The following is a 23207-nucleotide window of genomic DNA, read 5'->3' on the forward strand; positions in this document are numbered from 1 at the left end:
ATTTTTTTCTGATTCTGCTTAGTTATGCTTTTTATTATATAAACATTAACTGTAATATTACAGTGGGAAACAGGTATTTGGCAACTACATATTATTTTGCTAAGTTTGCATAGAGGGAGCAGTTTCCAGTTTTAGCAGCTGTAACATGTTTAAACTCAGTTTGTAATGGGATCTGAAGATGAATATTCCCTGTGGGCTCTGCTTAGCTTCATTACTGGAGCCCTGCCAAATTCAGGGCTAGAAAGTATTATTCACGCCTCTTTGCACATACCATGTCAGAGCATGCTCAGTTAATGAATTTTGGTTCTAATATAGCATAAATTAGGTTTATATTTTAACATAATTTATGTTGTATTTTATTAAAATGTAAAATATTATGATCACAAGCAATCTAATTTCTGCTCTCTTAAGCCCAAACTGTGTTTGAACATCTAAGTATGTAAATCAAAATTGCATGCTTAGGAGCTGATTCTAGGATAACAAACGAATATCTGAGCCAAAGAGGTTTCTGCCTTGGAGTCCTAGATTAAAGATAATTAAGGATTCCTGGTATTTGAACAGATTTATGTTGTTTATAAGCAAAGTATATTTTCCTCACAGAGTCAACTTGTCTTAAAAAAAAAAGAAAAAAACAAATTATGTTTGCTGTATTAAAGTTCATATTTTTAAAGTCTCAGTCTTGTATTAATCCCACAGTGAGTCATTAATCATACCAAATGCATTATAAAAACTTTAATCACTGAAGTTGAAACTGAGATTGTAATGCAATCCATCCCTTTTAATTATATCAGTTATTTTTCCTTTCAGATGAAGAATAGCAAAGGGAAAACAGATAGATTAAAACTCAGAGTGTTTGATGCTTTTGGGGGAGAATATTTTCTGTTTGTGTTTCTTTCTTTTTTTTAAAGCGATTCTGTATGCTTTGTGGAGGAAGGTTCCACTGCTCAAAATTCTTCCACTTTTAACTCTTTAAGAGAAAAGACTCATTTGGGAAGGCAGGGACCATGGTGACTGTCACCCTTTGAGGGTGTGTTTGGAAGGGTCAGGTTGGGCTGGCACTGCACCACGCTGTGTGCTGTGCCTGCTGTTGCAGGTTTCCATACTTGAATGTCTTCCACCCAGTTTCTGGCATTTATCCTTGCACTCGGGGGAGCCTCCAGCCTGGAAATTGTATAGCTGTTATCAGGTTGGCTGTGGCTTTGGAGGTGTTTCCTTGGGGTTTGCTGCGTGCTTTTAAGGGTTGGGAGAAAAAATAAAAGTAAATGGTTGTGTTTTTTTTTAATCAGTCTAAAACACAGTGGCTCTTATCCTCATCTGTACAAATTGGTGTGGCTGTGTGAGCCACTGCAGCCTTACTGACAATTGATATGCGCCAACTCCACTCAATTTATGCCACACGGTAATCTTGCCAAATAAATTGATTTATCATACTTGGATTTGTAGATACAGAGTTTACAGTGATGCTTTTATGCCACGGAAGAAAATAGATATATTAAGTAAACTGCTCACAGTAGATACATTTTATTCTTTGCTAGAAAAGCAAAACCTGATCAATTATTTGTTCCTTAATCCCCTAGATTAATCCTGCCGTATGAAAGATTTATTAAAGGAGAGGAAGATAAGCCACTGCCTCCAGTGAAACCTCGAAAACAGGATAACAGTTCCCAGGAGGGTGATGCGAAAACAAAAGTGTCTGGAACAAAACGCATCAAAAATGAAAACCAAAAGAGCAAGAAGGAGAAAGATAATGCACAGAAACCCCAAGATGCATCTGAGGTTGGTTGCTTCCCTGCTTTTCAACTTTTCAGTTAAAAAAGTGCTGTTTTAATCAATCAAAATTCAGTGATAAAATACATAATTTAAACTGGAGAATCCCGAACAGTTGGCCTTTGAGTTTGCTCAGCAGTAGAAATTCAATTGGTGTGGTACTATCTCTGTTGTGATTTTGCAGGGTTACAAACAGCCACTGGTTAGCTCCATATTGCTTAGGAGTGATGGCAGAAGACCAAGCTCTAGATAAAATAAGTATCATTTCTGCTCATTGTGTTACACAGTGGTCACCATGAGAAGATCAGCATCTGCCAAAAGGAAACCACACAACTACTACAGTTATTTCCTAATCTTAAGTATAGGGTGCGGGAACCTCTAATACTGCTGATAATGTTGTGGTAACTGGGTATAGCTGGTCTTCATTGTAGTAACATCTGGATTAGCCCTTCTGCACTTACAGATGTATGCACATATCCATCAGAAAACATATCACTTCTCAGGATTTTTATCATGTTATGCTAAATTTCTCTTTAGACTCAAAGGTCAAATTTTGAGCAAACACCTGCCAAGCTTTAACTGAGACTGAAGTCTCTCACGTACCACAGATGGTTTTCAGCAGAGATGCTGCTAACCTGCTTCACGTGGGTAGGTCCTGGTTTCCACATAGAATCACATTATGTGTGCTCATGGGACAGCTCCGATTTTGTGTTCATAGCCCATGTAAAGATAGATCAGTGGAATTCATAATTGTCTGCAGATTAAGGGTAAGTTTCGTATGTTGCTCAGTGCTATAAAACTAATGGACATTTTGCTCCAGAATTTCCTAAGCATGTCTTTTGCCCATCTGAGCCACTCTATGTCCTCCTTGCACCTTGTGTAAGTGAGACCTTGAAGCTCCTTACATACAACTAAACACACAAGATGTTGCTTTTTCTGTCTCAGTCTGCCAGATCGCAGCAGCTTTCAAGGCGTTGCAGTGAAAGTAAGTATTTAAAGAATGTTGAAACACATGACATGCCCGGCAGACTACGGCTGCTCCCTTGCCTTCATTGCTGTCTGGCAGGTACATAAGTCCTGTTTCTAAACCAGTTTGAAATCAGTATTGAGTCAACTACCAACAACTCTCCTCCTTGTTGCTTAAAAAAATCACAGAACTAGTAAGCATGGATGCATTTGAGAATTTACATGTTGTTTCAAGAACAGAATATTCTGATTTTGATGTCCCACTACCATTTTAAATTGTTCTTACACTGGAAAATGTCATCTGAGGTCCAAACCAGAATTTGTTTTCAGTTGCCTTGATCAACAGCATCTTTAATGTCAAATGTAAGAGTGCTCTACAGAGAGGGATTTTTATTTTCTCTTGCACTGTAATTTTAAAGCAGAGAACACTGCTGGGGGAAAGCTCCTCTGCTTCTGATTGCAAATACCTGAAGTGCATATAGCCTCCTTAAGTCAGTGGAACATTGCAACACAGATTGCCCAAAGCAAGGAAGTGCAAAGCTAAGGCTTATGCTCCCTTCCCCTGTCACTCCTTTGTGCCCACTTGTTTACTGTGGGGTCTTAGATCAGCAAGATAACTTACATACTGTTGGTACTGCCACAGTTAAGCACAGCATAACAAGCCAGCAACAGAGCATCAGCCTTCACTTTGAATTTCCTTGCTTTTGTTGTTCCCTATCTCAAACTTCCTGCTGCTTAAACTGCAGTTATTTTTGTGTGTGGTTTGCAGGAAGAGTTCTTAGAGCTGCACTTATCGGAAGCAGAAGGAGCTGAGCCGAGACAATAAAAATACACAAATGCGGCCATTTCCCACTGTAAAATGGTACCTTTTAAAGAAGAATGAATCTCTCACCTCTAGGGTGGATGATGGTGTCCTGCTCCTGTTTAATCAGGACAGGCACTTGAAAACTGCATCCTTCACACAGGTCACTGTATGGATGGTTGCACGAAGCCAGAGAAGTGAGGAGGCCCACGGGGGTGGACGCTTCCCCCCTAGGCGGGTGCTCATCGGTGCTCCTCTGCAGATGGAGCTCTGTGCCCAAGGCATCATCCAGTCCTTCAGGGTGGAGCAGCCTCCAATCTGCTGTGGCCTGGTGGAAGGCCTCACATAGAATCATAGAGTGGCCTGGGCTGAAAAGGACCTCAAAGATCATCTAGTTTCAACTCCACTGCTATGTACGGGGCGCCAACCACCAGACCAGACTGCCCAGAGCCACATCCAGCCTGGCCTTGAATGCCTCCAGGGATGGGGCATCCACAGCCTCCTTGGGCAACCTGTTCCAGTGCTTCACACCCTCTGAGTGGAAAACTCCCTCCTAATATCTCAACCTAAACCTCTCCTGTCTTAGTTTAAAACCATTCCCCCTCTCACCCAGCACAGATTCTGTGGTTGTTGCAGGCCTCCTGCCAGGCAGCAGTGGCAGCATGTTGATCACAGGGAGCCTTTATCATTGCGTGTGGATGTGTAGGCGTGGCCCCAGCCAAGCCACCATTTACACCATTCCTGCATGTGGCTTCAGAGCAGGCCGTTGCTATGGGCTGAAGGATAACCAAGCTACAATCTTCTCTATATAGAATCTTCTCCAAGCTAGTCTTCTGTATTCCACGTTCAACTCATGCAGCACAAGAAATATGCAGGGGGAGAATGTAACTTTAATTTATTAGGATTGCATTTGTCTTTGTGCTCTTCTCTCTTTTCCTGCCATTGCAATGACATCGTCTCTGTAACAAGATACCAGACAAAATGCTATTAGCCTTAAAATGCACATTTCTCCACAATAGCTGAAACTTCAATCAAAATGTTGCTTAACAGAAACAAAGAGCAGAATGTGCAGTTATTAAATATCATTTATCTTTTTTTTTCCTCCCTGCTTTGCTCATCTGTGTGGTATTTTCCTGTAATTTTATAAGCTCAAGAGACTAGGGATAGTACTTTGTAAAGGACCTAATGATGGTATTTGGACTGCAAAAGGCAGCTATTAGTTTAAAAAGAAGAAGTTATGATGACTAATGGACACTGCAACTAATAGACCAGCCAAACACACAGGAATATTTAAAAGCAGCTGTAAAGAAATAAATCTCTGAGATTATTAGATTCGTTAGGACCTTCTTCTCACTCCTGTGATAGACTGTAGAGCAGCATTTAGATAGTAACTTTCTTGATGTGTCTTATCTTTACAACTAAGAAAGAAAGAAAACAATAATAATAAAGGGTTCACACAATGCTGCTGTTTCATGACTGTCTTACACCGTGACATGTCAGAAGACAATGAGACCAGTTTTGAAAAAGGCTGTCAGTCAGCTGGATCACAGATGGGACGCTCTGATGACCTCTGTGGGTCACAGTTCAGCCAGCGACATAATGGGATGAATAGTGTGAACTGTGAACACAAGCTGTATTAATGGTGAAGCAGAAAGGGCTGCAGTCCCGTTGACGATAACATATAAAAGCTACGTTTGTAATAGCGTGCACACGCACTTACGGAATGTTGACAACTTCATTTTAATCCGTTAATAAAAAAATGCGTGTCCTAGTTAAGCTGCGGCAGTGATTTGCTGCCTACAATAGGGATTCCTAGTATGCCATTTCTGTCATTTTCACACTTTAATGCAGAACTGGGTGTGAGTGATCTCCTCTGTGATCACTGAATTTTAAGAACAATGCTAGAGAGCCTGCATTTTCAGCTTCACGTAAGAAAAAATGTTTGGATGTGTGTACATCTCATAGGTGAAGTTGGCTAGTGCGAAAAATCTTTATAGCCTTTTTGTTTGTGTTATGAAATCTGCTCTCCTGCGTTTGCCTAATTAATTTTAAAAGACTAACCTCAGTGTTCAGTGGTGAAGCCACTGGTACCTCTGGTCAGGCTACAAACATCTGCTGCTTTGAAATGCCTTACTATGACACTGGCAGCAATAGTACATTTCTAGGAGTATGTTTCTTTGTTTGACTCCAATACCTGGTATTCGAGCTCTTGCATTCCAACAAGGTGATTGACAAATACATCTCTAGCACTAGCAAGCAGTGTACTGTATATGTTCTTCTGATCAGTCTGCCAAAAAGTACAGCATTCTCATAACTAACTGTCTATTGAATCATTTTATTAGGTTTCATCAGAACAAGAGAAGGATCAAGAATCAGCAGACCAGAAAAATTTCGCAGAACATCCTACAGTAGGAGAGACAAAACAACCCAGTCAAGGCCCTCCACCTCTTTTGCCAGAGGCAGCTCGGCCACTGCCTATGGAAAAGACAGACATGACAGAAAACAGCTCAAGCAGTGAGAAAGCCAAGGAGGAAGTTCCTCATTCGTCGTCTTTCTCAAGTATATCCGTGCCCCCGGATGAAGATACCATGCTGGATGCCACTGTCACAAAACGACTGCACTCCTCAGCAGATACTCTGGAGGACACAAAGCCAGAACGAAGGATACATAAAGCTTTTACTGAGAGTTTAGAAAACGAACCTCCAGAAATGCCCTTCTCAACTTTTCCAGTCCAGCTGCCCACTCAAAGTGATATGGAAGATGATAAATTGCCAGAGATGGCTGATTACATTGCAAACTGCACAGTGAAAGTAGATCAGCTGGGAAATGAAGATATCCACAATGCACTGAAGCAAGCACCCAAAGTACTGGTGGTCCAGAACTTTGACATGTTCAAGGAGAAAGAGCTGCCTGGGTCCATGAGCGACGACTCCTCTTTTGGTTACACACCACTGCTCTACTCAAAGGGTAATCCAGGCATTATGTCACCCCTGGCAAAGAAAAAGCTGCTGTCGCAGGTCAGTGGGGCAACCTTATCATGTAGCTATCCTTACGGTTCTCCTCCACCTTTGATTAGCAAAAAGAAATTGAACAGCAGAGATGAACTATCATCAAGCCTATCACAAGGTCCCCACGTCCCTAATTCTGATCCCGTAGCAATTAATAGGCCATCAGTCATACAACACGTGCAGAGTTTTAAATCCAAGGAAGAAAGGAAATCAATTAATGATGTTTTTAAACATGACATGCTAAGTAAAGTGGATCCTCAGCGCTGTGATTTTTCACAACATCACCTCAGTTCTCTTGCTGAGTCGTATGTACCGAAGACAGATATCCAGGACTGCAAAGATAAAATGAATGAGAAAAGGGCACTGCAGCACTCCCGTGTGCCCACTTTCTTGGCAGATTTTTATTCATCACCTCATCTGCACAACCTTTATAGGCACACGGAGCACCACCTTAATAATGAACAGACATCAAAGTACCTCCCCCGGGACATGTTCAGAGAGTCTGAAAATATTTCTACTTTTACTCAACACAAACACCAAGAAAAACTAAATTTAAATTATCACCCATCTTTGCATCAGCAAGAAAAAAAGGCGGCAGTGGAAGCCTCTTCAGATGATCAGCCAACAGATTTGAGTCTTCCAAAGAGCATACACAAACAGACTGCAAAGGCTCCTGGCTCCAGTCTCTCTCATTCATCTATGGCCCAGCAAGAAAGCAAAGGTATCTCTCTGTTCCAGGCTGCGAGCAGCCAGGCTGTGAGCCTAGACTGTAACCCCAAAGCTTGCCGCGTGTCCCCCATGGCCATGACTGCCCCTAAAAAACACAGTGAGTTACTCCACAGGTCTGGGAAGCAGGCACAGAGACTGGAGAACCTGAGGAAGATGGAGGGCATGGTGCATCCTATCATTGGCCGCAGAATGAGCCCTCAAAACATCGGAGCTGCTCGGCCTTTGAAGCGAGGCCTGGAGGAATTGGACAAAGTCATTTCGGAAAAAAAAGTCCGAGCTGTCTCTCCTCTGCACTTACCAAAGGAGACCTCAGTGAAAGAAAAGGTTCCCGATGTGGAGGGGGAAGGCAGCAAGTCGCTGCACGGCCTGCATTCAGGCAGCGTTCTGGAGAGCCACAAATTTCCCCTCTCAGCCCCAATCTTCCCAGGCTTGTATCCAGGAGCCCTGTGCACAGGGCTGAACAATCGCCTCCCGCCTGGGTATTCCCATCCTTTACAGTACTTGAAAAATCAGACCGTGCTCTCCCCACTAATGCAACCTTTGGCTCTCCATTCCCTCATGGTGCAGAGACAATTCCTCACGTCCCCTGCAAATTCTCAGCAACTGTATAGACACTTAGCTGCAGCAACACCTGTAGGAAGCTCGTACGGTGACCTTTTGCATAACAGCATTTATCCATTAGCTGCTATAAACCCTCAAGCTGCATTCCCACCTTCCCAGCTGTCCTCCGTACATCCCAGCACAAAACTGTAAATCCCCTCACTCACAAAAAAAAAGTCTGAGGAGAACAGTTCAGTTAGCGACATTCCTCCCGCTGTGATGATATCTCGCAGATCTGTATTGCTGTAAGCCAGGATGCCGTCATATCCCACGTGGCGGAAAGCTTTGGATTGTGATCGAGACAGGACAACTTCTTTAATTCTGGCTCCATGCCAGCCCCCTCTCCCCTCACCCCTGCCCTGGCAAAACAACAACAACACACACGCTCAAAAATTCTTTGGATTTTGCATATGTGTTTTCTGAAAGTACTTGTGTATGGTAAGAGCAGATGTTCAAAGGGAGCCGTGGAAATGCAGGCCCAGTCCTGAGCTCACTGAAATGAGAGGCGACGTTTGCATTTGCTTTTCATTGAGCCGAGGACCAGAGGTCGAGTGTTGCTGCAAATGAGTCGAGGACTCGACATGAACTTGGCGAGGAGAAGAGGGCCGAGAACCCACACGATCGGTGGATGTGCTGTTTTGGGTAACTTTTCCTGACTTTTAAAGATTCAATCAATGCAATGTATAGTAAAACGGCAATAGATTTTTCATTTTAACACTATTAGAACAGAAGGGTAAACACTGATTAATTTGACTGTACATATCCACTTCGTAAACTACCAATGTCACATTTGGTCACAATAATTTATATAGTTTTGTTTGTCTGATATATTCTGTACTCTATGTTTGTTTCTTGTTTTGTTTTTTGGTTTTTTTTTTCTTTTTTGTTTTCTTTTCTTGATTATTTTTTTAAATTAAACAATATCATTTTACCTGCAACTTTTTTAAAAGGCTGTGGCTGTCCTAATTTTTTTATGTTTGTAATTTTTCCAGCTTCTTCATACTTCTGAGCAGTGTTTTTGTTTCATTTTTGTGGTAATGTTTACTGTTTACAAACTGAAGCAACTGGTTCAGATTCATCTTAATGGATATAAACGTACTATAGGTAACATTATGGTGCAAGGGTGCAAACAAGGTTCTTTTCCCTATGGTCTGACCCTGCAGGTGCTGAGCACTTCCCACTCTCCTCATGCTGTTGTGGTGGCTCGTGCTGCTTTTCCCTCCCGCTGAGCTTTGCTTTCCCATATTGTGGTCCGTGAATTTGTCACTAAGTCGCACTTAGCTTACCTAGGCTGTGAAACCCTCCTGTGTACCAGAGAACCAATCTGGAAAACTAAACCTCGCTGACACAAAATGGCGGATGGCAGAGGAGTCCAGAGGACAGATTTATGATTTGCAAGAATGGCAAGAATTTTAGCAATTAGGACAGGAGTTTGTGCTGGTTTGAACTGGGGGTGTGCAGGTCCTGTGCCATGGGCGGGGTTTGCTGGGATGGGTAGGGGTCATGCAGCGATGAGCCCTGCCACTGGGCACAGCTGGCACCAGAGGTGGCAAAGGAGCCAAGTGTCTGTTGGGATGGTCCTGGCACCCCTATGGGGACCACGTCCCTCCCTGGGCATCTGCCAGAGAGTGAGAGCTGGGCACAGGCTGGGTTTAGTAATGAAAGATATCCTGTGGCTGCATGTTCACACTGAAGGACGTCACCACCATGCAGCTGAGTGTAGACATTGATAGAGGAGTGTGGCTTAGAGGCTTTTTACAATGTGAAAATTGGTTGCGATTCAGACCATCTCAGTTTACTGTTCAGAGACAACATAATTGATGTGAAAACAAACATGGAAACTACTAAGAAACACTTTGCATGCTAGGCATGTCATTAAATTTTCCCGTGATACAAAGCCAAATACAATATATAATGTATCATAGTTAATATCGAAAGGTGGAAACCGGAATAATATACTCGTCTACTGTTAAAGATCCAGCTTCTTCAATTCAGTACTTTATATTCCTGTGGTAAAACTATATTTAATTGATCAATAAACAGACTAGTAGAACTTAGAACATGGATGTGCCACTGCAGAGCATCCTGCTGCTCCACGGATCTTACAGGAACAGAACCGCAGGCTCAGCTGGGCAGAGGCCATAATGTCGAGGACATCTCTAGTAAAGTTGCACTAGGTCTGAATTGTGAGAATCAGGGGTTTGGGGATGGGTGGGAGGAAGGAGGGCGGGGGGACGAGGAGAGAATATGAGAATCTACAGCAAACACAAATAGGAGTGTGTTTGGTAAAGCAAGCATTTCTCTTTCTTGTTTTGGTTAAATCTGTGTCCTGAGTTTGTGCATTTGTTTATGCAGTGTCCACTTTCTCTTTGGTTACATCACGTTGGAGTTTGGTCGTAGCCTTTGTGAAGCAGAGCAAACGCGGAGCAGGGCTGGGGAGGAGAGTGGGGAGGGAGGGCCTTCCCTCCCCTGGGAGGAGACCAGCCCAGACCCCTCCTGCCAGGGAGGCTTGTGTGTGCTGGGTGAGACATTGGGACAAATGAGAAGAAATGGTAGCGTAAGGCCCCAGCAGAAGGGGTGCGTTGTTTGTTTAAGAACTCTTAAGATAAATCTTGGAAGTCTTTCAAAAGGCTATTGAATTCTCCATTGGCTGACTTTTTTTTTTAATGTCTTAAATGGGAATTTGTTTGCATTGTTTGAGTTCAAGGGACCTTATTATTGAATGAAATTGCACAAGCCTCTCTTTGTGCAATCAAACCATTGTTACTGATAGGTTTGTAAAGGAAACTGTGGAATCTAATTGGCAATAGAGTCATAAACCTATTTACCAAGAACCAGTTCCAAGAAATGTTGCAAGCCGAACGCTCTATGTCCAGCATTCATTAGGGATGCTAAAGGTTGTGAGATGATGAGGTAACGGCCCAGCAGCCGCAGCTCATGTGTGCCTTCTGGCTGCGGGCTGGGCCTGCCTTCACCAAGCAGATCCACAGTAGCACCTGGCTGTCAGTACAGCACACTCCAAGCAGGGGAGTAGGTGAGTGAGTGAGGACATTTTGCAAGTTGGCCTTGCTGCATGAGCCATTTCCCTGGCATGTCAGGGCCTGGGGAGTCGCCTGTTGCAGCTTGGGACAAGCTGGCTTGGCAGCACGTGGTGGCAGTGGGCGAGGGCTGTGCCTCCTGTGCTGCTGTGCTCCCAGGGCTGCCAAGATGCTCCTTCCCACGCTGTCCTCCTGTGCAGTGCTCACCCAGTCGTCATGATTTTAGTGAGAAACAGGAATTCCTGCCATGGCGCAAGGCCTGCAACGTGAGAACTGTTACATGAGCACTTAACAGTGGTGTTTGCTGTAAATGCGGTCGATACTTCACTTGTTCTCTTCCTCTTCCCGCCCTCCTCCCCTGGACCCATAGTTTTAAATATGTTCTAATAATGGCAGCATACTCTACTAGCTGTTTATACTTTTTTAACTTTCTTTTGTTGTAAATATTGTATACTTTTTGTGATTCAAGTTATGTAGCCTATATGCTCTGTAAGGTGATGATTTGTATATATAAAAATGGCCCAGTAATATTATATAGTTTCCCATTTAAAAGGTTATTGAGTAACCTTTGTGTTAGTTTAAACACTACCAGAAATAAAGCTGAGCCAACTATAAACACTCAATTTTTGTATGTTTTCCAAATTGTACTTATTAATGCTTTTGATACTGTATTATGTGCCAATAGTTTCCCAATCACATAGCAGGCAAAAGATATTTTGTACTTTTTGATCCACTGTAATATTTAATAAAAAATGTTACTATCTGTTCCCTTTTGTGTTTGATTAATAATTCTGTAAACAGCCCTTATCACCATGGATTACATATTATCCCATCTGACCTTTCAGCCCTGTTATATTGGTTTTTCTAGAGAAAATATTCCCGCCTGCAAATGATTAGATTAAAGAAATGGAAGTTTGCAGTTTCCTAGAGAACGAAGAGACAAGATCTTCAGTTCCCCTCTATTTTCACAGTGTGCTCACATTAAAGCGTGGCTCAGTCAGGCTGACTGCAGGAACAGCTTTGGATGGGACAACATTCATACCTTCTCCAGAAAATTTGTTCCATTTGTATTTCAGAGCAGAGCTTTTTCCCCACTGGTATGGCATGCTTAAACTCATGGCTGAAAATCACTCTCTGCCTTCTCAGCTCCACCACAAAGATTTTGCAGCTGGATGCTAAATGGTGACTTTGTTGATGACAGTAAACAATCACTGAGTGAAATTAGTCAGCGTTCTATTCCTTACTGGGTCCAACACCTCCCTTAACATGGGTCCTTGAAGAATGGATGCAGCAAGCTTTGCGCACTGGGTCACTCCTGTCCTCCACAGCGGGAAAAATAATTTTCTTGGCTGTATTTCAGGAATGTGTGGCTATTGCTTGACACACAGCAGGGGAACTTGTGCCCTGCAGGCCTGGGTAGAAGCAGCCTGGTCCCCAGAGGGCAGCAGGCAAAGTCACCCAGGTGGTGTAGCCAAGGACCAGGCCAGTGTTAACATCTCGAGGGGGACACAGCACCTCTCCAGGGCTCAGCTGCCTCTCACAATGTCTCGCAGTTACTGCTGTGTTTGTCAGCTTCACCTCTGCTCAGCATGGCTCTCACTGACCCAGCTGGAGTCCACCTTGACCGGGCTGAAGAATGGAGGTTCCCTGATGCTAGTTTCCAGGAAAACCTTGTATGATGTTTCTGCTGCTGGGAGGAGCCAGCAGGTGAGGCTGGCAGCACACTCCTGCAGGCCTTCCAGGAATACCAAGCACCCTCCTGGAGCTAGGGCACGCAGCCTGTGTCTCTGCAGCCCTGTTTTGGTGGGCTCGCTTGCTGCTAGAGCTTCCACTGCCTTTCACTTAGCTCTTCAGTTCATCCTTTAAAGGATTAATAATAATAAAAAAGTATAAAAAATGTGACACTCTCCATCTAGTGCCTTACCTGAGCCATGAGCCTGAATTGCCATGGGATGGGCCATGTTGGTGCAGTAGGGACATCACCCCCCCAGCACCATAGGGACAGGCACTGGGGCAGTGGCACTGTCACAGTCACATCCGTACTGCCTCCTGCTGTGTGCCAGAGGCAGGTTACAAACCTGCACTGTGATGTGGGAGCAGCACTGGGCCAAGAATGCACTTGAAGGACCTGGAAGTATGTTCCTCAGTGCACGCAGTTCATTCGAGAACGGATTATAAAACAAAATATTTCCCCTCTTCTTCTGGAGACAGAGGAGCTTCCACAGCTGCGTTATTGCCAGTAACGAGCATTGCAGCATGTAGCAGCTGAGGTGAGCCACTGCCCCACACAGCTGCAGGCCGGCACCTCATCTCACAGCATGGCCATGGGCTGAGGGGCAGCATGCATGGAGCTGTCTTCAAGGGAGGAAAAAAGGTAGGCCAGGGAGCAAAAACCCACCATTTTCCTTCAATTTGCTCTTAAGTGTAATTAGGAAAAAAATCCCTTCAGTGATGTATCAGATGACCCTCAAAGCAGGGGTGTAGGGTGGGCGCTAGTGTGCCTGCCGTACCCTCACAGCTGCCCCCTGGCTGAGGTGAGAGGACATGCCCCAGCCACCCTGTGCCACCTGTGTCCTGAGCTGAGGTTAGGCCTTCAGACGGCACTGTGAAGGGATGCGGTGCTGGGCTGAGCTGTGCGGCCGTGTTGTGAGGCGCTGCTGTGTTGTTGGGGAACGCCACGTAGTGAGGCGGCGCCATGTTGTGAGGAGACGCTGCAAAACGTCTTACATGAGCAGCAAGGGATTCTTTTGCCGCGTTAGTGCCAAAACTGTCTGCTCTTTAAAACAGCAGGGCAGTGCCATGGGCTCCCTGGGCCTTGCAGCCCAGTGCACATCTCCAGGCTCCCGAGCCCTGCTGGTGCACACTCCCATGGCTGCCCGCTCACACTACATCTCTCCCTGACGTCTGGGCTGCGCCAGTGCGAGGTTCCCAAGCGCTGTGCTCCCCTCTTACCAAGTCTTTTCATGGCAGTGTGTTTGTTTGCGAGCTCCCCAAAACACAGCCGGCAGAGAAAGCTCCCCCTTCTCCCATAATGTCTGCAAAGCTCTCAAATGAGGAATAAAGCCATTTGTTTCTAATTATATTTGGCAGTCGCACAGAGAATTTAGGACTAAAAGTATGCTATTTTTTTGCTCCTGATTAAAGGCACTTGACCTCATAAGCAAAAGGCAAAGATTTCAACACACATCCACAAGTAGGCTAGAAACAAACTGCAGAGAAAAGACGAAAAAAATGCTTTGCTTAGATACACAAAATAATTCATTATGAAACAAAAGGCAGAATATTTAGTGCGTAGCTTGAGCTTGCCTAGGGCTCATTTAACCACCCAACTACTGCTTCTAAAGCAGAGTGAGTTTACTCCGATTTAACGCAAACACGACAAGGACCCACATGCTCCATTGAGTCTGCAGCACACGCGTGACCAAAGCCCTTTTGCTGCCTGCAGGAGGAAAACATCTCCATGCTGGCAGTAGAGCTGTGGTGGAAGCCAGTAACAATGGGCATAGGAGCTGCTTTATTGTCATAGGTTTTTCCTGTGTTGCTTGGATGAAATAGTTCCTGTCCATCAGAACCTGGGGGAGGTAAACTGGTGGGGGCATGTTTTCTGTACCTATGTCTTATAATGTGGGATTGTTTTGCAGTTATTTAGGCCTCCTGAGCTCAGGAGCTCAGGAAAAGCCTCACATTTCCCCAGCGCTTTCCCTTATACCCCATCACAGCGTAAGGTGCAGTGTTGCTCTTCCCAGGGCATGATGGCCCGTTCCATCTACTTTCCCCATCCATCTGGTTCCTGTGCTGGGCAGTAGGATGCCCAGTTCAGGAGCTGTCCCACACAAACCAGCCAGCTCCTCTGCGGTTGTGCAGCCAGCTCAGCTTTCAGCTCCTGTGTTTGCTGTTTGCCCGCTTGCTAACTGCACAGAGATGTGTCGCAACTGCAGAACAGTCAGCTGGCTCCCAACCAAGAGAAATAGCACTGATCTTGATGGCACTTTTTAAAATAGCAGAGAAACCAGCTCAAACAGAAATTAACTACCCTGCGAGGTTCTGTGGTCCATAAAATTCTTCCCCAGGCTCCACGGTTTTAAAATAACATGAAAGAAATACTTTCCATAAAATGTAGTTAACTAGCATACAGATTTTTTTTTTTTTAGTCGTAATTCTGAAAGTCATACCCAAACAAAATAGTTATACAAGCATTAAATTATACATTAAAGAAGGCCGATAAAGACAGTGAATTACAGAGTCACCGTGCGAGATTTCAGATATACAGATAGTAAGCATTATCAACATTTTTATTGAAGGTGACCTACAAAAGAGGTACAAAAAAATCAGTGCCACTGCTGATTTCTTGTAATGCAGGAAAACATGAATCTGTAGCAGCTCAAGCCCAGCAGCCAGCCAGTGCCCATCAGGTCTGCCTTCCTCCCCATCTTTTTTACGAGTATCAACGAGTGAGAGAGCAGAGGATGGCTTTCTGCAGAGGCTGCAAAGCGCCACTCTTTGTCTGGGAAGCTCCTTTGAAGAACATGAAGTGGATGTTTTTCTCAGTGGTCACCTGGAATAGTGAGATGGTGAGTTTGTGGTGGAGGGAGTTTTTTCTCTGTGCTTTACAGAGGTTTGAACAAGCAAGCAAACCTGGAAACAAGCCATGCAGGCTGCGGCAGGTCACTTTCTGGTGGGCTGGCTTCTCATGGTGGGTTTGTTCTGCTGTTTCAGAACGCGTAAGCTCCTCCCCTCTCTGAGCTGTGCTGAGGGTGCTTCCCCCTGGGCTTACCAGTCTGTAAGGGCTGCACTTGCACTGCAGCTCACCGTGCAGTAGGTATGAGGTGTCCACCTCTTGCAGCTGCCTGGGCACTTTCCTAGTGCCCATGCAACTTGCTCACCTTTGAGCTGCTGCCCTGCCCTGGGGCTGCAAGCACGTTATATGGTTAGTGCTAGTTTCAAAATTTCTCTGGAGGAAGCTGATGGACAAATTGAAATGCACAGATACACACAGAAATACACCATGACTGCATATGTCACATTTCCATAGGTATTCAATCTTAGAAAATTTGGGTGGCCAAGCACAGCAGCGTATTGCTTTGTCCTGCAGCAACCAGGCTTTGCTGCTGGGTGCTGCTGCCCTGCCAGCTGCATCCCCACACCTCGGCAGCGTTAGAAGAACTGTAGCTAGATGAGAACTGAATTGCTGATGGAGAAAGCAATCGATGGAGAGTGGAAAGTATTGATTTACATATGGCACTAACACACAGAGAAGAGGATGTGTGTGCTCAGTGTTGCACGCGTGGAAAGGAGCCCTGCACCTTGCCTTACACCAGCTGGATGATGGGAAAAACCATTTTCTAAACATCTCATAAACAAGAAAGTGAAACTAACACAAAATAATGCAAAAAAGGCAATTTATGTTAACCTTTCAAGTACTGAAGACCCAGCATTTGCCATCAGGGAAATGAGGTGAAAAGGCCCATATGTGTCTTTGCAAAGGAGTGGTGCAGCCACAAGTGGCATCAGTCCTTCCTGTCTGCCCTACAAGCAGAGCAGCAGTGACCTATCAGAGGCATACCCAATTTCAGACAGGGCTGGGGATGGCTCTGTACCAGTTTTGTAGCAGTGTCCTTGTGCAGTATGCAGTGCTTGTGCTTTAACTTCAGGTCATAGAGGGACTCCAGATATCCAGCTGCAGTCTGTTATTCTCTGCCATCAGTATCTGCTTTGTGTTGACAAATTTCAGACACTGTCATTAGTGTTTGTTTTCATCAGAATTTTTTCAATTACATCATTTCCAGATTGTCTTCAGAATCTCCCAAATATTTCTAATACCAAGATAGGCTCCCACAAGGACAGACTTGACGACAGCTCATTAAAGGTACTTTCCTCTCTCCAAGGTGGTTCTAAGAGGCATTCCATCGCTGTGTGTGAAGGATGTGGGCTGTGGGCAGTATGGTATGGTAGCACATTCTGTGGCAGCCAGCAGTCCTGGCTCAGACTTCAAGTGTGCCCCCATGCCCTGCATAGGCTGCTGGCAGCTATTTCCTCAGCTTTCTTCTCAGCTGTAGGCAAGAGACAATCATTTTCATGAGGAAGTCACAGATCTCATCATTTCTAGTTTGTATCAAAGTCAAATATCAGAAATCAAAATCTCTGTTGGGTTTTGAGTCATGTAAAGCCCTGCGCAGGAGCAGATCTCTGGGTGTAGTTCTGCCCTGTGCAGCTGCAGTGTGTGCCCGAAGTAGCTGTGGGTGGAGGTAACCTCTGTGCAGAGCATGAAGTGAAACCCAAAAGCAAAGGCATCATTTTTGCTGAGATACATCAGTCTTTTGGTACTTAGAAGTTCCACCTATCAGCAGAACCAGAATGTGCTGCTGTCATTGTGTGCCTGAGCATCCAGCTGCTTTTCCATTACAGGCTTCTTGTCTCAGCACCTTATAATCTCACAGTAAAATTCTGTTTCTTGCTGAAGGAGGAGAGGGAGGATGTATGGAAAAGAAGTGCTGCACGTTGCTTTTTTCCCTTACGGCAGCTTTTGTGCCAGGCAAAGCAAATCATATTTTTCAGCAACAGTTTTGTCTAGTTTTAAAGAAAGAATGGATGGAGGCATTGGGTTGCATTTTCTCACTTGAAACTATATTTTAACCTGACCAAATACTATTCAATAAATGATATAAAATAAATGTTAAATAAATAAGGCCTGACAACAATCTACTACATTATGAGCTTATCTTGGTGAGATCAGTCACATCCGTGTCAGTGTGGGCAGAGTTCATCCAAGCCAAATTCATCCAAGCCAAGGCTGCAGCCAGTACTGATCATTTCACACTTGTACTAAACAGCCACAAGGAGCAGAAGAAAGGGTCTGTCCTGTAGCAGTTAAGAAATCGGCATCTGAAGCAGGAATGGGACGGCAGAGTGGCTAATTCATGAAGGCATTATATATGCCAGTGAGATAGGGATTTTTGTTCCCAGTAACTTAACATATGCCATGCAGTGCGTCCTGATTTCACTCTGCTGTGTATGGCCAGAACATGCAGGCAGATCTGCACTCCTTCCTCGCCATGTTAATTTCTGCTGGCTTCCTTTGGCTGCATGTTTGTTTGTGTAGCCCCCCAGTAGCTGAGGCAGGATGGCTCTGCTCAGAAGGAGCAGCTGTTCCTCACTGAGCACAGCGTTAAGCTACTTTTACAGCGGGATTGATGGAGGCAGAAGAAGGTCAAATGATTTATCCAAGTTCAGGCAGAGGGCCACTGAGCAGCTTGCCTATAGCACCTATTGATTGCCTATCCTGCCTATGCATTCTGTAGGAAACATGAATGAAAAGACTGGAAGCAGCAAGACGGAGACCAGCAGTTCCCAATGCCTTCCAACTGTGGCTTTCTGGATGGGCCCTGTGTAGCAAGTGTTCCTAGGAGCTGTAAGGTGTTAAATGAGGCTGAATCTCCATGTGAATGACACAAAGGACTTACGTCTGCACGCTGAGTATTTCCATCAAGAGTCAAGGTGAAGTAGAGCCCTGTGCCAGCCCCACTACAATGGCCCTGCATTCCCACTACGATGGCCTGTGCCATGCTGGGCTCTGCCATTTCTGCTCTTCCAGACTGCTCTGGAGTCTGGATTGGTTGCCTTTGGAGATGTGCTTAGTTTTTCTCATTATTATTCTTTCCAAAAACAGCATTTTTGTTTTTTGTTTTTTATATTTCACTGCACTGCTGTATGCACTGCTGCTTTGCTGCCTCATAGGAAAATCAACACATTCTCCGTAGTTGTAGTCTGAGTAGGCACAGCAAGATCCTGGTAGCCTCTGGATGCTGAGGAAGAGAGGGACAACCAAGAGAACAGACAGCAAGGTCATAGTAATAAATTGAGGTGAAATGCTTCCACAATGGAAAATAACTTGGCCCAGCTCCATCAGCAGTGATGATTTCTTTGCAGCGGTCACAACTTCCCCACACAGACATACGTTTGCAAAGTTTGTGGCTAGTACCAGTGGGAGCTACCTAGCAGGTTTGTAGCTGGAAAGTCTCTTCTTTTCTGGTGGCATCAGAGGCCAATCCTGTGCGCTAAAGAATAAGTGCTCTCTGATTTTCCTGTTTGTTTGGCTTGTCCTTCTCAGAAAGCCCTCATGTGCTGTCCTAGCAAGCCAAGTAGCCTCTGAGTGTGCCTCTGGCAGCACCTGAATAGATGGACACCAGAACTGGTCTCTGTTTGCAAGAGGTAAAGCATTTCTGTGCTCTGGTATTGGACCTGTCCATCTCTGTCTGCTACAGCCAAATATTCTAACAGTTACCCTGTGAGAGCCTGTGGTCCACCCTGCCCAAAGAGAGCTTCTGCTGTGTACAGAGATGATCATATCACAGCTGTACCTAGGGCATCATGCTTTCTCTCAGCTGACACTTACCAGGTTAGCCAGTTGTTAACACTTGCACCCATCCACAAGGTGTTCCACAGCAGGCAACATGATGCTAAAGCTACATGCTCCAATGAGCCTTAATTTCAAGTAGACGGGGGCTCCCTCCATGCAGCTCAAGAGCCCAGTGGAGTTTCGGAGCTGCAGAGAGAGCTGCTGACCATGATCTGTTTGACTTTCCTGGTGGAACTTTGATTTATCCAAATATCAGCTTGAGTGTGGTAAGGAAAGAGAATTTTTACCAACCCATGGCTTTGGTTGTGCCTTTTTATTTCACTGTTTATTTTCTTCTCTGTATTTAGAAGTAAGTATAAAGTATAAATAAGTATAAAGCCTAGAGCAGGCTTCCCTGATTTGGCTATTCAACAACCTGCCGGGCTGCAGCTGTGTGTGTGGAGGGGCCTGCCCCTCTAGCACACATCTCCATGGCTCACTCATTATGCAGCTGAAAAGCCCCAGCTAACTCATCTGCCTGCTGCACGTCCTTCCTGCAGCAGTCCTGGGTTGCTGCTCCATGGGGAGCCTGCTGGCTCTGGGGTCCCAGCATCCGCACACTCGCCTCCAGCACACAGGCAGCTCAGCAGAAGCCCAACCACGGCAGTATGCATTAATGGCTGTGCAGCGTGCTGCGGCTTCTGTCATCCTGGGCTGAGTGAATGGGAGCCATCTTTTCACTTTCACTGAGATCTGTTGTTATTCTTCTTAATTTTGTTTGCTTTTTTTTTTTTTTTTTTTTTTTTTCCCATTAACCGTGGTCTTGTTCAGAACTTTCCTGTCTGCGATGGGAGAGAATTAAAACACTCTGTTTGGCAGTGTGGGTGAACCACACCAGCTGCATGCTAACCAGCATGAGAGCAGTTTGCAGGCAGTGTGCAGCCATCTAATCCAGCCCTCAGCAAGCGGCTTTAGAGGAAAACACCTGCATCCACTCCTTGAGTGTAGTGCAGCAACCTGGAGGGATGACCTGGTACTAGTCTGGGTTAAACTGTTTTGGGGAATGTTTCTGCAAGCCTTGTGATGTTAGGTCACCTGCATCGCCTGCCTCCAGCTGCTGGAGTTCTGTGGTCACTGTATTTTATGTAGATGATGGTATGATGATATGGTTTTATGTATTTATACATGTTTATGCATATAGGTAAGAGATGAGTTGGCTTACCTGCACACTTTCAGGACTGGCACTTTGAGACCCTCTCTGTTAGGAACTGGGCTTGGCAGAAAGGTGTATTCTTAGCAAAGAGGGGTTGTACTTAGAAACTTGCTTTATTGGCAAGTGCGTGGTAGCCTGTAGGGCACCAAATGCTTAGGAGAAGCATTGATGCAGTCAGGTTGAGCTTTGCCTCCCTCTGGCCTCCAAAAAGCGAACAGAAAGGAGCAAGGTTTGCTCTGCAAGCAGCAACAACTGTGTGCAGCAGTGAAGTGGCCCTGGCCTGGCCCTGCCCATCGCTGTGTGCCTTGCACCTTTTTTGCTGGTAGGTGGTTAATTACTTGAAAGTTGCAAGCTGAAGTCTTATTTTTCATATGTGACTTAGTAATTAAATTCCTCCAGTTGGTATTACATAATGTAAGTAACAACGACATAATTTTAAAAGAATAGTCAAATCTGACAGACAGTTTAGAGTAATTTCACTTTATGTTGGAGTCTAATGCTAAGAGAGTGCACAGAAAGCAGAAGGCAGCTGCCTCAAATAGTTTGAAATTAGCATGTGGTAACCAACAACTATTATTATTGTATTACTGCTGTAATTCCCAAATGGAGAATTAAATTTCTACAATAGATACAGCTTTTAACCAAAAAAAAAAAAAAAAGCAAAAAGAGAAGTGTGCTTTTTTTTTTCTTTTTCTTTTTTTTCCTGGGAAGGAGCACTCTTTTAATAAATGGTAGAACTGAATGTACATTTTCCAAACGAAGGGAAGAAAAAAACCCAGCCTTGCAGGAGTCCTCACCACAGGGCTTCAGCTTCTCAGCAGCTGCCACTGTAAGGTTGCTTGAGGTTTGTTCAAAAGGACAGGCAGAAAGGTAGATTTAATATTTAAAGATAAGAACAAGCAAATTAATTCACTTTTTGAGCTTTAATATTGTAACACTGTAACTGTGTTTAGCTTGGAATTCAGCATTTGCTTGCCAAGAATGAGAGGTTCTGTCTCTGCCACCAAATACTGAGCTGGAGCCCTCTGCTTTGCAGTGTCCTCCTTCTCAGCATGCATCTCACCAGGAGTGACGGAGGGAGGCAGGGCTGGTGGTTGGATGTCAGATGTCACAAGCTCTTGGAGCTTCTGGCTGGATGGCAGCTCCTGACCCTAATTCTGACGGGCTTTTACATCTGCGTATCAGTTATGCAGTAAGGCCAGCTCAGGCATGGGGACCTGTGCACTAACCTGATCTCCCATATCGACTTTAAAGTCACTCAGACAATCAATGCATCTTTAATTCAAAATGCTTGGTGGCTAATCTCTTGTTTTCTTTAATTAATGATCTATATTTAACCATTATGAATGGCAAATAGCCTATTTCAGCATTGACAGCAAGATTTCCTATGGGAAAATCTTCTCCTATAGCTTTAATTTAAATATGCACTTTCACATAGCACTTACCAAATCCTTACCTTCATGCTATTCCGTGATTACGGGTCCATTAACTAATCACATTTGACAAGTTGTTTATTGAGGAGAGCAACTATTTTACATCTCTTGCCTGGGAAAGAAAATACTCTAACAAACAATTATTCAGCAGCTGCAATCATGGAACATTGAATTAATTGCTTTGAAGATCACAGTCAAGAAGATCTTGATAAAATCAAAGAAAATGTGGTTTGACAGAATGCATGAATGGAAATGTTGGAGGGGAATCTGGCTTTGTCAGCCACAGCCGTGTTCCAGGGGAGTACAAAATGAGCGTCACACCTCGAGACACGGGCTGGGCAGAGAAGGGAGCTGTGGAAAAGCTTGTTTGCTTTAGTTTGTCAGAAGCAGAATTTATATCTGATTTGATGGCAGGATGCGAATGCTGCTTAAAGCAAACGAGCATGATCAGGCCTTAATATCACTATACAGGCAGATGCAAGGATATTTTATACACGTAAACCTCTGCGGGCTGCTTTTCCTGCCATACTACAAATGAAGTAGGGGTATTGTGAGGCTGGGTGTTTGCAGAGCACTTCAGACTGTTTGCGTTGGAGCGGGACACGAGGCAGAGCAAGCGGTGTGCCTGGGATGTGTTGTGGTTGTGCAGGGATGCTCTGGGTGGACAGGAGGGAGTACGTCTGGCTGCGTGCCCAGGGCACCACCTCTGGCTTGAGCTCTTGAGGGATACTTCTGTGGGAATACGGCCAGAGAAAATAATGGGATTGCTGCCCCAGTTTCACTTAAGTACTGGGATCAGAAGCTCTGATCTCTCTTCAGCTCCTGTGCCTGTGAGGTGACACAGGATAGGTGTTAGCCCGTGTAACTGCTGCTCTTGCGGTGTCTCAGATGAGGCAGGTCCAAACTGCTCCATGGCCGAAAGGAGCCATCCTTTGGCTGCCACATCGCCACACACTTCAGAAGCCAGCTGAGGGTGCAGTATGTTCCTACCAGAAAGGACTGACTCCTACAGGACACCAAAAGGGAAGGAGAGCTCAAATGTTCAAAACTTTTGTTGTAAGGGGCTTCAGAACAGAAGTACGAGGACGGAGCAGGATAATCTTTGAATACTGTCACTACAACAAGCTGAAGAAGTTGCTCAGTAGGCTGAAAGGCAGTGAAAATGTCAGATGGCTTTTCTGAAAATTTCCTGTTTGGGTTGCTGTGGGTCATATGGAACTCATACAGTCATCTTCCAAATCTGCCTTGTTCCTATGTTAAAAATACTTTTATTCAGTTAAGTGCTGTAGAAATGAAAACTTCAACTCTTTCTCCTT

General features: G+C 44.7%; 1 protein-coding gene across 1 annotated transcript in view; it reads left to right on the plus strand.

The window, feature by feature from the left end:
- The window catches only part of ARID5B (AT-rich interaction domain 5B), a 119070-nt gene extending 107393 nt beyond the window's left edge, over positions 1-11677 (plus strand). The window contains exons 10-11 of the mRNA XM_042863137.1: positions 1578-1776; positions 5878-11677. Of these exons, the coding sequence (XP_042719071.1) occupies positions 1578-1776; positions 5878-8025 (2347 nt within the window). The 3' untranslated portion in view covers positions 8026-11677. The remainder of the gene's footprint in view (positions 1-1577; positions 1777-5877) is intronic.
- The last annotated feature ends 11530 nt before the right edge of the window (positions 11678-23207 follow it).

This window comes from Lagopus leucura, unplaced genomic scaffold (genome assembly GCF_019238085.1).
Source record: "Lagopus leucura isolate 7727_CA_CO unplaced genomic scaffold, USGS_WTPT01 Super-Scaffold_739, whole genome shotgun sequence".
NCBI lineage: Eukaryota > Metazoa > Chordata > Aves > Galliformes > Phasianidae > Lagopus > Lagopus leucura.